The sequence below is a fragment of the Archocentrus centrarchus genome, chromosome 13, assembly GCF_007364275.1.
Source record: "Archocentrus centrarchus isolate MPI-CPG fArcCen1 chromosome 13, fArcCen1, whole genome shotgun sequence".
Lineage (NCBI taxonomy): Eukaryota > Metazoa > Chordata > Actinopteri > Cichliformes > Cichlidae > Archocentrus > Archocentrus centrarchus.
Window position 1 is genome coordinate 36339743 of NC_044358.1, and position 16132 is coordinate 36355874.

Here is a 16132-nt window from a genome sequence, read left to right on the forward strand (position 1 = left end):
CTCATTCACCTTATTTACTTTGTTTATTTTTGGTTTGTTTTTGAATTCATTGTGGGCCCACAGCATACCAGTATGCCCACACTGCTGCCAGCTGTTTATCTGGCACTTTGGATAACATGGTTTCAGGTCAGTTTTCGGTTCAGCATTTAACATTTCTCCAGTCTCATTTCTCCCTCAGTGTCGCAGAGCGTCGCATGTCACTAAAATGTGATTGGTCAGTTTCAGTGAGGCTCCTGGAACAACATTAATTAGTATTTAGTAATTAAAGATTAGTGATCGGTATAAACATGAAATCTGTAAGGAAGGAGAGACAGCAGTATTTATGGACCTTCTCTGCAGCCACATTCTGCATGTTTGGTGCTGATTGTACTTCATGGTTTGTGCTGCTGTCTATGGCTGGTATTCAGAGATTTTCACTGCCATCATCCATCCATCCATTTTCTTCCGCTTATCCGGGGCCGGGTCGCGGGGGCAGAAGCCTAAGCAGAGAAGCCCAGGCTTCCCTCTCCCCACCAAGCTCTCACTGTGGTTGTACAAGGACTGAATGGCCCACAACAATGGGCCAGACACCCCATACTCCCGCAGAACCTCCCAAAGGACACCCCGAGGGACACGGTCGAATGCCTTCTCCAAGTCTACAAAGCACATGTAGACTGGTTGGGCAAACTCCCACGCACACTCGAATATCCTTGAGAGGATAAAGAGCAACTATAAAAAGCTGCACTAACTCAATATTTCACCTTGGAGAAACGTTGGTCCAACTTTGACCTGAGAGACATAAATAAGTTGAGCCAACTCAAAAGTGTAAACGATAAAGTTCTGTCAACTTAAGATTTTGAACTGTGTACTTGTTGTGTCAGCTAAACAGTGCGATATGATGATGCTGATGTATGTGAAATGTGAAGTGTAGCAGGACCACATTATGGTCAGAGGGAGTATTACATCCATACTGAAAATAACTACCGCTGATAATCAATCGGAAGGGTTAAGAGAGTTTAAGCACATCTACAGAAATGTAGACTCTAGTTAAAGAGAGTAGTTATGTACTCTAACATGAACCTCGTAAAGCATTAAACCCTGCTTGTTGTGGACTGTGTCTATATTCACACTGTTCCAGTCTGAATATAGACAAGTGGAAAAGGACACAGACTAACAACTGAAGCAACCGACCACAATAGGGATAAAATACAATGTGAACAAACAAATAAAAAAGGTGCTAAACGGTAGACCAGCACGGTGGCGTAGTGGTTAGCACTGCTGCCTCACAGTTAGAATACCATCTCTCCCTCTCCCTCTCTCTCTGTGGAGTTTGCATGTTCTCCCCGTGCTTGCGTGGGTTTCCTCCGGGTACTCCGGTTTCCTCCCACATGCCAAAGACATGCACTTACTGGGGTTAGGTTAATTGGCTAATCTAAATTGCCCATAGGTGTGAATGAGAGCGTGAATGTGAGTGTGAAAGGTTGTCTGTCCCTCTGTGTTGGCCCTGCAACAGGCTGGCGACCTGTCCAGGGTGTACCCTGCCTCTCGCCCTATGACAGCTGGGATAGGCTCCAGCCCCCCCCGCGACCCTTAACAGGATGTGCGGAAGCGAATGGATGGATGGATTAAACAAAAATACATGCTTCAAATGAAAAAAAAAAACATCATACTATAAAAAAACAGAAACAAACCTTTAATAAAAGAAAAGAAAGAATCATGAAGTCTCAGTTTTTCATTCTGTGCTGTCTCTCAAAACAGCAAAAAGCTGCTAATGGGACTAAACACACCTTCATCATTTAGGCTAAAATCAAAACTACTGAGTAGGAGCATCAGGATATTTTCACTCTGAGCCAAAACGTCTCTATTACAGGATCTAGTGTTCCTTTGAGTCAAATATTTAGTAATGCATTTATTATTACATCTAACTGACAACAACAAAACCAGTGACAGGTGTGTTTCAGTTTCTGTGGGTCACAGTGTTTGTCTCCATATTGTGGTTGATTAGATTTACTACAAGTCAACAAGTCAAACGTTCTTGAGAAAGACACAAACATGCATTTATTTCATTTTCTGATTAACTTTATTTTCAAATAAGAGCCAAATTATGTGAACAATTGAATGTCCAATTAAGGTGCATGTTTGTACTGTGGGAGGGCCCACAGAACCACCATGCTGCTTTTACAACCCTCCTTTCATTCAAAATCAATCTATGGTGGACAGAGTCCGATTTTAAAAACTGTCCTGTAGTCTGACTGATCAAAACTGCAAGGTAAAAACCCCCACAGCATTAGGGAGAAACCCCCGATGATCAGACAATCCCCTACGAGCAAGCACTAGGCGACAGTGGGGAGGAAAAACATCCTTTTTAACAGGAAGAAACCTCCAGCAGAACCAGGCTCAGAGAGGGGCAGCATTCTGCCTGTGCATTAGTTTAGGCTACTTTAAAATACTAGAAATTGTTCCATTTGAAAAGAGGGTTGTAACATCACATTACATAGATCTTTTTTAGAATTAAGAGCTTGACCAAGTAGAGCTGGGACTCAACCCTAAATTCTCAAGCTAGCGCAGTTTTTACACAAAATTTTACACACTTGAAATATTATTTAGCTTTTAAAATGAACTTATGGTCATTTTTCAAGATAATTATTCACTTGTTTTTGCTGCTGACTGCTTGGTTATGCAGCAAGTGAATGCATTCCTCAAACTACTAAATATGGAAGCGCATATCCTCTTGATACCGCTGCGCTGTCTGTTCTCCTTTTTATTTTCTTCACTGTGAGACTCTGCTGCTTTAGTCTCACAGGCACACAAAGGCATCTTGTTGTTCCTTCTAAATTTTCTCAACATCTTAAACTTGCTTTTTTTTTCCATGGATTTTTTAAGCTGTCCTTTTAGCGTCTCCACAAAGGCAGCTACAAAAGCCGGATCACACTTTTCCATCAAAGCCTGAAGGTTATATTTGGATGTAAATTTCTGACACAGTTCTTTGTAGATGGGGATGTGGAAGTTTTTAGCACTTTTTGGTGCAGTGTAACTCTCTTCTCCCACAAGACTCTCTGTCACACAAGCCAATATTTGATAGAACCTCACGTTTATAACTGATTTATGGGTTTTGTAAGTAATGTGATCGATTAAATTTATAAGACAGGTCTTGAGAAACTTCTCATCAACTGAACACTTAGGAAGCTGTGGAAGTAGACATGCAGTCGAACGTGACAAAGAATCAGTTCTCTGCTTTGTGGAGCGAGTTCTTTTAAAGCTCTCCGCACGGCGCTGCTCAAGGGTCTTTCTGCAGGTCTCTTCAGGGCTTTCTTGAACATCTTCAAAGTTTGAGAAGCCAGGAATCATATCCCCTGGCAGAGGCAGAACCACTATGCGGCCTTCTGAACGGTCTGGTTGAATGTTGACATCTCCCTTTAAGCCTGAGCAGCAAGGACACTTTGCACCACTACTCTGGCTGCATTGAGCAGAAGGTGGAGCATGCGTCATGCTCTTGCATATGCAAAAAATGTTGATCACATGATGAGCTATTTCTTTCAACTTTGATTGTGGTGTGAATCTACGTGATCGCACAGATGTCTGCACTGTACTATGACTCAGGGCTGAGTTCACATGCTTTGCAATCTCCACGGAAAGTAAAGTACAAATCCTGGCTGAGTCAAAGGACCGCCTTTGTACTGTTCCCATGAACTGACCAAAACAGGTATCAAGAACGTCTCCAAAGCTGGACTGAACATCATCCTGCGTCACCCTGCAGTAACTGCACCCATCAAACAGAGGTTGACTATTCACCCTTAGAAAAGGAAAAGAGAATTTAGTCAGGTGTTTAGTTATTTCTCCCTGTTTTTCCATAACTTAAGGGCTTCATTAGAACAAAACACACAAATGAATTTTTAACACAATGGAAAATATTCTAATAGGCAACAGGAAGCAATTCTGTTGCTCTTTAAACTTTCACAATCACCTGATGATCATGCAATGTGCTTTATTTAAGAAGAACAAAATATGAGTGCATAAAACTGTGTTTGCTGTTGAGGAAGCGTTAGACTTACAGCTTAGAAGTGTCAGCAGAGGAGCTTTTGTTGTCCATGGGAACATGTTCATGTGGGTTGGCTGAAATCTGGATTCTTATGTGATTCAGTAAAAAGATGGCATTTTCTTCTATAAGTGCCTGGGACATGTCGGATATCAGGGCAAGCTTATGTATGCCATTTTCATCATTGTGTAAATCCAACCAATCACTGAAGAAAAAACATTGAAAATGATTGAGAAAAAAAATTAGCTGCTGTATTTCTGTGTCTATGGTGATAATTTGCTTGATGATGTTAAACGTGTGACTTACTCATCTGATAAATTATCCATCCAATTGCTGACGGTTTCCTTAAAAACTGGAAAAGTGAACAAAGGCATGTCTAGATGACTACGGCTGATTTCATCAAATTCATCTGATGGGATCTAAGAAAGACAGACAAGTGTTAGTAAGGAGACAGGTGTCACACATCAACAAAAAGTTCTCATTGTGATGGCACTTTAAAATCATGAAAGCTGTCCGCATGAAAAAACACAACAGATAAAATAATTAACTTGAAGCATTAAGGTTACATGACAGATTAACAATTCAATGTTAGATATTAACAATGTGTGGAAAATATATATTGTTTTCTAACGTCATACTAAAGTAAAGTACTTGGTTATTTTTTTGATTAGGAAGGCGGATTAGTTATTTAGTGGCATTCCTGAACAGAGAAATTTGTTTTAGTAGTTGAGTGTTACACTGGATTCATTTCTGACTTCTTAGAAAAGTCCAGTCTCCCCAAATTTGGGTACAAAAACATGAATTTAGTTTCTTATTTGCCTAATAAGTAACAATATAAGTTCTAGTTTTAAACAAGTTTTCAACAGATTTCAAAAAATTGTGTTTTCTTATTTTCTTGACATATGGCCTAAAAATTTTGCCAAAGTTGTTTTTCCTACCGTTTTCGTTTCTGTCTCGGGCAAACTGGACATTTTGTCCTCAGATTCAATATTTCTCAAAGGTTTAAATGTCTTTTTTCGTTCTTCACAAAGCTGTGTCAGCTTTCTTCGAAGACAAATTGACAAATTGTTAATTAGTGTTCAGTTCTATTGTTGGTGAAAGGCTCGAAGGATGATGACGTTGCTTCTTTGAAGTCGCGTGCGCGCGCTCGATAAAGAACGCGCACGCGCAATGAAGAGCGCGCGGACAACACCATCTCACGCCAAAACAAACCAAAGTAGTCTACTTTTTTAGTGCATCGTGTTACCGCATAATTTTCTGATTGGCTGATATGGTGCATTTTTCCATCTATCCACAGGTTTCTGTAAGAGCATACGTAGGTTGCCATGACAAAAAAAAAAAAAAAAAAAAAAGGCTGCCATGACAAACCTGAAGACCGCGGTCAAGTGAGCCCTCATTTTCGAAGACGCAGTCAAGCTAGCCGCACATAGATTTACGTTGCCCATTTATACCGCATATTACGGTACGGCTGCCAGTCGCCCTAAATAACACATCGGAAGTGTTGTTATCCTTCAATATACACCATTGCAATGCATTTTTCATAAAAAAAAATACTGTCAAGCCTCTAAATACTCAGCTTTGTAAAGGTGAATTTTATTTATCATCTTAATCTTTTAAAACAAAAATGAATTCATGTATACTCCACTTTTTTACTCAAAGTGACATTTTTGAGGTGTATTCATAGGAGGACTGTTCGAGGTGACGCAGAGCTTTCGCCTGATTCTTGCTCACCTTGACCCCCACTGTATATGAACTGACTTTCATCTCAAATAACTGTACGGTTTTCGAGAAAATTGCTTTCAAAATCCCAAGTACAGTAATGTATTATATTGGTATTTTTCAACTGTATTCATAGGAGCGCTGTTCGAGGTGACGCAGAGCTTTCAGCTGATTCTTGCTCACCTTGACCCCCACTGTATATGGACTGACTTTCATCTCAAATAACTGTACGGTTTTCGAGAAAATTGCTTTCAAAAACCAGTTACATTTCTGTACTTTATTTGTTCCTAAAATTGGTGTACTCTTTGGGACCCACAATAATAAGACAAAATCAGTTTTAATGTATTCAAATATATGCATAGTTTCAAGGTTATATAAAGTTTCTACCAAATGTGATACCGCTAATAAGTGGTTAGTTTGTGATATTACCGGACCTTAGTGCTTGTGTATTGAAATTGGAGTCCCAGTCAAGACAGTGAATGACAATTTCAGAATGATAGAAAGGACAAAGATGAATTCCAACTATGTATTTGAAAAAGATTTTGAAAAAGATTTCTGATTAAACACACTGGCAATATAGAACATTCATGCATGAACAGTGATAATTAAATCTAGAAAGTCATGTTCAAAAAAAAAAAAACCACTTAATATTTAAAATATCTTGCTTTTATAAAGCAGTAACAATACATTTTTGACATGGGGACTTATTTCAGGCACAGAACGCAATTCCAGTCTGTGCTGCGTGCTTGGACAAGCTGGGCTTTTTCTATATCCAGGCATTCTGAGTGGAACCAGCGCACACTTTGTCAGTGGTGGCGCTGTCACTTGGTGTTGGCTCTCACTGCGGTATTGTATCACTTCCTGTTCCTGTTTCGGAGCACAGTGTTTTGCTGTCTGTTAGCTGTTATATCTGTATAACTCGATTTATCTGGATAATAATATATTTTAGTGTAATCTTCACCTACTTTAAATAGCATACTCTTTGCTGAATCACCTGTATTCACATTACTCACTTTATTTGTTTTTAGAAATTCGCTAGCTTAGCTCAGCTAGTAGCTTAGCCCTTAGCCGACTCACTACCAGCATGGCTTCTTCTCCTGTCTCTCCTGCACTTTCCTGCTCTGGGTGTCACATGTTTAGTTACTCCTCGGCCTCCTTTAGCAGTAACGGTACTTGTAATAAATGTAGTCTGTCTGTAGCTCTGGAGGCCAGGCTTTCTGAATTGGAGACTCGGCTCCGCACCCTGGAAAATCCTGCATCTAGCCAGGCCCCTGTAGCGGGTGTGGACCATGGTAGCTTAGCCGCCGTTAGCTCCCCCCCCAGCAGATCCCGAGCAGCAGGGAAAACAGGCCGGTTGGGTGACGGTGAGGAGGAAGCGTAGTCCTAAGCAGAAGCCCCGGGTACACCACCAACCTGTTCACGTCTCTAACCGTTTTTCTCCACTCGGCGACACACCCGCCGAGGAACAAACTCTGGTTATTGGCGACTCTGTTTTGAGAAACGTGAAGCTAGAGACACCGGCGACCATAGTCAAATGTCTTCCAGGGGCCAGAGCAGGCGACATTCATGGAAATTTGAAACTGCTGGCTAAGGCTAATCGTAGATTTGGTAAGATCGTTATTCACGTCGGCAGTAATGACACCCGGTTACGCCAATCGGAGGTCACTAAAATTAATATTGACTCGGTGTGTAACTTTGCAAAAACGATGTCGGACTCTGTAGTTTTCTCTGGGCCCCTCCCCAATCAGACCAGGAGCCACATGTTTAGCCGCATGTTCTCCTTGAATCGCTGGCTGTCTGAGTGGTGTCCAAAAAATGACGTGGGCTTCATAGATAACTGGCAAAGTTTCTGGGGAAAACCTGGTCTTGTTAGGAGAGACGGCATCCATCCCACTTTGGATGGAGCAGCTCTCATTTCTAGAAATCTGGCCAAATTTATTAACCCTCCTAAAAACTGACTACCCAGGGTTGAGACCAGGAAGCAGAGTTGCAGTCTTACACGCCTCTCTGCAGCTTCTCTCCTCCTGCCATCCCCCCAAAACCCCATCCCCATAGAGTCGGTGCCTGCTCCCAGACCACCAAAAACCAAAGCTAAAATCAGCAAAAAGCTATTTAAGCATAAAAATTCAAAAACAATAAATAATACAGCTTCATCAACTGCACCAAAAAATAAAACAATTAAATGTGGATTGTTAAACATTAGGTCTCTCTCTTCCAAGTCCCTGTTAGTAAATGATTTAATAGTTGATCAACGTATTGATTTATTCTGCCTTACAGAAACCTGGTTACAGCAGGATGAATATGTTAGTTTAAATGAATCAACACCCCCGAGTCACAGTAACTGTCAGAATGCTCGAAGCACAGGTCGAGGAGGAGGATTAGCTGCAATCTTCAATTCCAGCTTATTAATTAATCAAAGACCCAGACAAAGTTTTCATTCTTTTGAAAGCCTGACTCTTAGTCTTGTCCATCCTAATTGGGAAAATCAAAAACCTGTTTTATTTGTTATTATCTATCGTCCACCTGGTCCTTACTCAGAGTTTCTGTCTGATTTCTCAGACTTTTTATCTGATTTAGTGCTCAGTTCAGATAAAATAATTATAGTGGGTGATTTTAACATCCATGTAGATGCTGAGAATGACAGCCTCAACACTGCATTTAATCTATTGTTAGATTCAATTGGCTTCTCTCAAAATGTAAAGGAGCCCACCCACCACTTTAATCATACTCTGGATCTTGTCCTAACATATGGCATAGAAACTGAAGACTTAACAGTATTCCCTGAAAGCCCCCTCCTGTCTGATCATTTCTTAGTAACATTTACATTTACTTTAATGGATTACACAGCAGTGGGGAATAAGTTTTATTACAGTAGAAGTCTTTCTGAAAGTGCTGTAACTAAGTTTAAGGATCTAATTCCTTCATTGTTATGCTCTTCAGTGCCATGTGCCAACACAGTGCAGAGCAGCTACCTAAACTCTGCTCCCAGTGAGGTCGATTATCTCGTCAATAGTTTTACATCCTCACTGCGTATAACTTTGGATACTGTGGCTCCTCTGAAAAGGAAAGCTTCAAATCAGAAGTGCCTGACTCCGTGGTATAATTCACGAACGCACCGCTTAAAGCAGATAACCCGAAAGCTGGAGAGGGAATGGCGTCTCACTAAATTAGAAGATGCTCATTTAGCCTGGAAAAAGAGTTTGTTGCTCTATAAAAAAGCCCTCCGTAAAGCTAGGACATCTTACTATTCATCATTAATTGAAGAGAATAAGAACAACCCCAGGTTTCTTTTCAGCACTGTAGCCAGGCTGACAAAGAGTCAGAGCTCTGTAGAGCCGAGTATTCCTTTCACGTTAACTAGTAGTGACTTCATGGATTTCTTTACAAATAAAATTTTAGACATTCGAGAAAAAATTATTCATAACCATCTCAAAGATTATTCTTCATGTTCGGCTGCTTTCAGCACTGCTGGTATTTGTTTAGACTCTTTTACTCCAGTTGATCTTTCAGAGTTAACTTCAATAGTTACTTCCTCCAAACCAGCAACATGTTTGTTAGATCCCATTCCTACTAGACTGTTCAAAGAAGTCTTTCCAATTATTGATGCTTCAATCTTAAAAATGATCAATCAGTCTTTATTAGTTGGCTATGTACCACAGACCTTCAAGGTGGCTGTAATTAAACCTCTGCTTAAAAAGCCATCACTTGACCCAGCTGTCTTAGCTAATTATAGGCCAATCTCCAACCTTCCTTTTCTCTCAAAGATTCTTGAAAGAGTAGTTGTAAAACAGCTAACTGATCATCTGCAGAGGAACGGTTTATTTGAAGAGTTTCAGTCAGGTTTCAGAATTCATCACAGTACAGAAACAGCATTAGTGAAGGTTACAAATGATCTTCTTACAGCCTCTGACAGTGGACTCATTTCTGTTCTTGTCCTGTTGGATCTCAGTGCAGCTTTTGATACTGTTGACCATAACATTTTATTACAGAGATTAGAGCTTGCTATATGTATTAAAGGTACTGCACTGCAGTGGTTTGAATCATATTTATCTCATAGACTCCAATTTGTTCATGTAAATGGGGAGTCTTCTTCACACACTAAGGTTAATTATGGAGTTCCACAGGGTTCTGTGCTAGGACCAATTTTATTTACATTATACATGCTTCCCTTAGGCAGTATTATTAGAAAGCACTGCATCAATTTTCATTGTTATGCAGATGATACTCAGCTTTACCTATCAATGAAGCCAGATGACACACATCAATTAGTTAAACTGCAGGAATGTCTTAAAGATATTAAGGCCTGGATGACCTCTAATTTCCTGCTTCTAAATTCAGATAAAACTGAAATTCTTGTTCTCGGCCCCACAAATCTTAGAAACATGGTGTCTAACCAGATACTTTGGATGGCATTACTTTGGCCTCCAGTAACACTGTGAGAAATCTTGGAGTGATTTTTGACCAGGATATGTCCTTCAATGCACATATTAAACAAATATGCAGGACCGCTTTTTTGCATTTGCGCAATATTTCTAAAATTAGAAACATCCTTTCTCAGAGTGATGCTGAAAAGCTCATTCATGCATTTATTACTTCTAGGCTGGACTATTGTAATTCGTTATTATCAGGCTGTCCTAAAAGCTTCCTGAAAAGCCTTCAGCTGATCCAAAATGCTGCAGCTAGAGTACTGACAGGGACTAGAAAGAGAGCATATTTCTCCCATATTGGCTTCTCTTCATTGGCTCCCTGTTAAATCTAGAATAGAATTTAAAATTCTTCTCCTCACATACAAGGTCTTGAATAATCAGGCACCATCTTATCTCAAAGACCTCATAGTACCATATCACCCCAATAGAGCACTTCGCTCTCAGACTGCTGGCTTACTTGTGGTTCCTAGGATACTTAAGAGTAAAATGGGAGGCAGAGCCTTCAGCTTTCAGGCGCCTCTTCTGTGGAACCAGCTCCCAGCTTGGATTCGGGAGACAGACACCCTCTCTATTTTTAAGATTAGGCTTAAAACTTTCCTTTATGATAAAGCTTATAGTTAGGGCTGGATCAGGTGACCCTGAACCATCCCTTAGTTATGCTGCTATAGGCCTAGTCTGCTGGGGGGTTCACATAATGCACTGTTTCTCATTCACCTTATTTACTTTGTTTATACTCCACTCTGCATTTAATCATTAATTGATATTAATCTCTGGCTCTCTTCCACAGCATGTCTTTCTCTCCCCTCAGCCCAACCGGTCGTGGCAGATGACTGCCCCTCCCTGAGCCTGGTTCTGCTGGAGGTTTCTTCCTGTTAAAAGGGAGTTTTTCCTTTCCACTGTCGCCAAGTGCTGCTCATAGGGGGTCGTTTTGACTGTTGGGTTTTCTCTGTATTATTGTAGGGTCTTTACCCACAATACAAAGCGCCTTGAGGCGACAGTTTGTTGTGATTTGGCGCTATATAAATAAAATTGAATTGAATTGAATTGAATTGAATACAGCTATCACACTGTATCTGTAACAAATAACTGGGTGTTATAACTGTCCAAGTAGATGAGTTTGACATAAATACATCAATGTTCTCCTAAACAGGAAAATACTTTGTCCTAGAGAACAATGTACTTAAGAAATGAATGAATGAAAAGGAAATTATATATAAAGGACTACTGTACCCAGTCAGTGGTGGATGGCCCTGCACATGGTGGCTTACTTGATGCACACATGGCACAGTTGTTGTCGCTGTCAAATACTAAAACCAAATCTAAGATTAGTAATATTGCTTAATATACAGACTTGAATTTAACAATAAAATCTTATCCACCTGAGGCATCAATAATTGTCTGGGCCAAAGACCTTCGTGCTTGGGCCATCTCTTTTTTAGTGGTCCCAAATTTCATCTTTGGTTTCTCTGGGAAGGCTTTCATTACTGCTTTGGCCATCTAAAGTCAAGCACTATGATTATTCTATGCATTTTCATTTTAATTACAAATATAACGAACAAAACAAAAAAGATCAATTAAATATTGTCTCAGTTTGCAATCAAAGATTGCGCCAAAGTAATCCATGTCACCAGGGCACCCTGGTGGGCTACAAAGGTACTCCAGGTGGGCCGCAGTAATAAATTCTTTAACTCTGTAATTCATATCAGAAAATATCAAATAAGTAGTAACATATTTTTTATAAAGTTATTTATTTATTTATATTAAACATGAGTGTTTTTATTTGTTAAATTTTGAGGAACTACATTAACGTATTTTAATTATATTGAATATTTAAGATTACTGGCCCATGGAATTCTTGTTTTCAAGTGGGACACAGGACTCCTGATTTTTTGAATGGCTGCTTTACAGATGTGGTAAAACTTTGTAAGTGTTTTAACAGTGAAGTAAAACTTGATTTTATGTAACCTATGAGAAACAGATCTGATAATAGCACACTAAATTAATATGAAAAAGAACGGCCCTCTGGGAAGTTGGCATTGTCAAGCTGTCAAATACTGGCTATGTTGCAGTATTAAATAGTTAAATGTTACAACTGCTTTAAAAAGGAGACATAAATATTTCTTGAAAGCAAAAGATTCTGTGATGATGGAAAGCACCATAAATTTTTTTCAACTGTGAAAATTGTATAATTATCAATGATAATGTCAGTAGGTAGGTAGCTATAAGGCCTCTAAAGGATGTTTTCTAAAATTACAAACTATTCATGTGAGAAGATGTTGAGAGGTCATGGCCATGTAGAACATGCTTGTACTACGATTTCAAATAATGTAGAAAAAAATAAAAAACCAGCAGGTAAAAATGGACAATAGTTTTATTGTTATATGTTTGTTTTCTTGGATTGCTTGCAAGCTTTACATACAAATTGCCCTAGTAGTGCACTGACTGTGTCAATAGTAAAGTCTCACAAATTAGCACAGACTGAAGAAAGACAAAAGTTGAATTGACAGTATTATTAAACCACTGTCTTTTATTGACAAACCCAGATTAAATACAACTGCAACTACAGTAATTCAAAGACAGGGTCTTAACAATAATGGGGCAACAGTGACCACAGTAAACCACCAAAGGATCTGAAAATTGTTATGGCCCTAATTATGTCTGTTTAAGAACAAGATAAGTTGAATGTTTGTTAGTAATATTCTTTTGGATCTTCTTCGTCACTTCAGCTGGTAACTCACTGTATTATTTTCCTCCATCACATCACCCCTCTGCATGTGCTCCTTCAATACATCCATGAGTTTCCTTTGTGTTATTCCTCTATTCCTCCTGCCTGACAGCTCCATCTGCAATGTCCTTATCTAATGTACTTGGAATTCCTCCACTGTAAATTTTAAAATCTTCTGATCGGTAAAATAGGCATGTGCCACTGGCAGAGAAATAGCTGCGTCACCTCGAACAGCGCTCCTATGAATACAGTTGAAAAATACCAATATAATACATTACTGTACTTGGGATTTTGAAAGCAATTTTCTCGAAAACCGTACAGTTATTTGAGATGAAAGTCAGTCCATATACAGTGGGGGTCAAGGTGAGCAAGAATCAGGCGAAAGCTCTGCGTCACCTAGAACAGCACTCCTATGAATACACCTCAAAAATGTCACTTTGAGTAAAAAAGTGGAGTATACATGAATTCATTTTTGTTTTAAAAGATTGAGATGATAAATAAATTACACCTTTACAAAGCTGAGTATTTAGAGGCGTGACAGTATTTTTTTTTATGAAAAATGCATTGCAATGGTGTACATTGAAGGATAACAACACTTCCGATGTGTTATTTAGGGCGACTGGCAGCCGTACCGTAATATGCGGTATAAATGGGCAACGTAATTCTATGTGCGGCTAGCTTGACTGCGTCTTCGCAAATTAGGGCTCACTTGACCGCGGTACCTGAAGCTCATGACTAACATGAGCTCGGTAGTGATACCCAAATTAAGTAATAAAGTAGTATTGAACCACTTTGCCAACTGTATCAAAAAAAAAAAAAAAAAACTCAAAACAAAACTCGTCAGTTTTGGGGGTTAGGTAGAGGGTTAGGGTTAGACTACCGCTCATTTCCATGTCAGATTAGTGAAGTGGGCGCTAGGGCGCCCTCACTGTCACATCAACTTGCTGCGGAGTGAGAGTCGTACAGGTTGTGTGTGTAAGAGGAGGCAAGGGGGAGGGGTGCGAGGCGAGGGGATAGACTGATCCCAGGCCACACAACACAAACTGCTTTAAAATAAATTGTATTTCATTCCTAAAATTAACATAGACCCACATACCTTCATGTAATTAATTGGGTTACCTATGTGAAAAATGTAAAAAAGAAAAAAAAAGTCATAGGCTATGTGAATTTGTTTACGTCACGTGACTCTGGTTGATTGATGGGTGAAGGGACTTGTGAAAGGTAATATGGATCAAGGTAAAAGACCAAAGAAGCCATCAGGTGCACAGTTTAGAAAAAGAAGAAGAGGAGAAACGGGCAAAGGATAAAGGTATGCAGATTTCTGTGAGTGACGTGATTGACATTAGGCGATAGGCTATTTATTAGCCTCTTGCTAATATGTTGCTAATTAGTCACAGAGGGCGACTGTATTTGGTTTTTAGTTTTGCTGAATTAGAATTAGAATTGAGGCATCATGTCATGCAACTAATTTCACTCAGACAACTTAGTCTGGTTTGTGTTTGCAACACAACAAGTGCAAATTCACACATATGTTCTGACTGTGGATTTGTTTTTATTGCTAGACGCTGTACTAAATTGAATAACTTATAATATACATTGACATAGCATTTTGTAAGCTACATATCATATATCTTTTAAAATAAATTGTTGTGTGTTGTGCTTAGTTAATAGGATGATAACAAATGTTAATAAAGTGCATCATGGTCATTTTAATAGGGTAACTGATGCATGTATGATGTAAGTGTCATCTAACTTATAATATTATCTTAATTGTAAATTCAGGGGCACTTCTGAACTATTTTGGAGCTGGAGCAGCCACTGTCCAAAATGAGGAGTCAGATACTTCCACAGCAGCCACAGACATGGTCCTGGAGTCTGATGAGGGGCCATCTACCTCTGCAGCCACACAGGCCTCTTCAGGGATGGTCCTGGAGCCATCTACTGTCTCAGCCTCATTTTCCTTGCAGGACTCCTCAGGTGTGTGTGTGTGTGTGTGTGTGTGTGTGTGTGTGTGTGTGTGTGTGTGTGTGTGTGTGTGTGTGTGTGTGTGTGTGTGTGTGTGTGTGTGTGTCAATTGGAACCCTTTACTGGATTCACCACATGCTAACTGTAAGTACCTCTTTCGGTTTGTTCAGTAGCTTCATCAGCAGCTCGTATTGGAGCCGTGTGAAGAATCAAATGCAACTGGAATGGAGACTGTAACTGGAACAGCTGATTACTCAGCTGATGGTTCACCAGCCAACTGATGTCAGCTAGCTGAAGCAGTTAGCTAAAACTGACTGTGTAGGAGTCATTGGTGGATCTGATCAGTAGAGGCTGGACTATTATTATTCATTATTATAATTCTGTCCTGAAAGCTCCCTGAAAAGCCTTCAGCTGATACAAAATGCTGCAGCTAGAGTACTGATGGGGACTAGAAAGAGAGAGCATATTTCTCCCAAATTGGATTCTCTTCATTGGCTCCCTGTTAAATCCAGAATAGAATTTAAAATTCTTCTTCTCACATACAAGGTCTTGAGTAATCAGATCCCATCTTATCTTAAAGACCTCACAGTACCATATCACCCCAATAGAGCACTTGTTGCTCAGCCGGTTGGCTTACTAGTAGAATGGGAGGCAGAGCCTTCAGCTTTCAGGCCCCTCTTTTGTGGAGCCAGCTCCCAGTTTGGATTCAGGACACAGACACCCTCTCTATTTTTAAGATTAGACTGACTGTTGGGTTTTGCGTGTGATTATTGTAGGGTCTTAACTTACAATATAAAGTGCCTGTTTGTTGTAATTTGGTGCTGTATATATAAAATTGAATTGAATTGAAAATACATTGTCAATGGGCTTATGTACATGAGGCTGAAACTGTAATGCATCCTAAAAAATAAATAATCAACTTAAACCCTCCAGCATTAATAATGGAAAATGATGAAACAGCAACAACGTCCCATATCATCCTGTGGTTTAGATGGGCAGTGATGTTTGGTGCTGGGGTGTAAGAGGCTCTCTGACGAGCTGCTCTGTTGGATTTGTAGAAGATGTAGTCCTATTTCGGTCTTTGTCAGTGATCGTCCACACCAATGATAACAAGCTGCTCAACCTACTACCCTACTAGCCCATATCAATGAAGCTGATTACTGCAAATAATGTCCATTTAATGGACTAATGACATCTGAAGCGGGGTGTTTAGTTCTACCTGTGGTTTGCATCAGTGAGATTAAAAGCAGCAAACATCTCACTGTGAATGCAATCATCTGT

At 39.7% G+C, this 16132-nt stretch overlaps 1 protein-coding gene across 1 annotated transcript; it reads right to left on the reverse strand.

Moving 5' to 3' along the window:
- Positions 1-2148: 2148 nt before the first annotated feature.
- LOC115791094 (uncharacterized) lies at positions 2149-5096 on the reverse strand. Its single transcript, XM_030745193.1, has 4 exons — positions 4954-5096; positions 4322-4434; positions 4032-4220; positions 2149-3772 (listed from the first exon to the last, which is right to left on the reverse strand). The coding sequence occupies exons 1-4, from the start codon at positions 4984-4986 to the stop codon at positions 2623-2625; spliced, it is 1485 nt and encodes a 494-aa protein (XP_030601053.1). The 5' UTR covers positions 4987-5096; the 3' UTR covers positions 2149-2622.
- Between the last annotated feature and the right edge of the window lie 11036 nt (positions 5097-16132).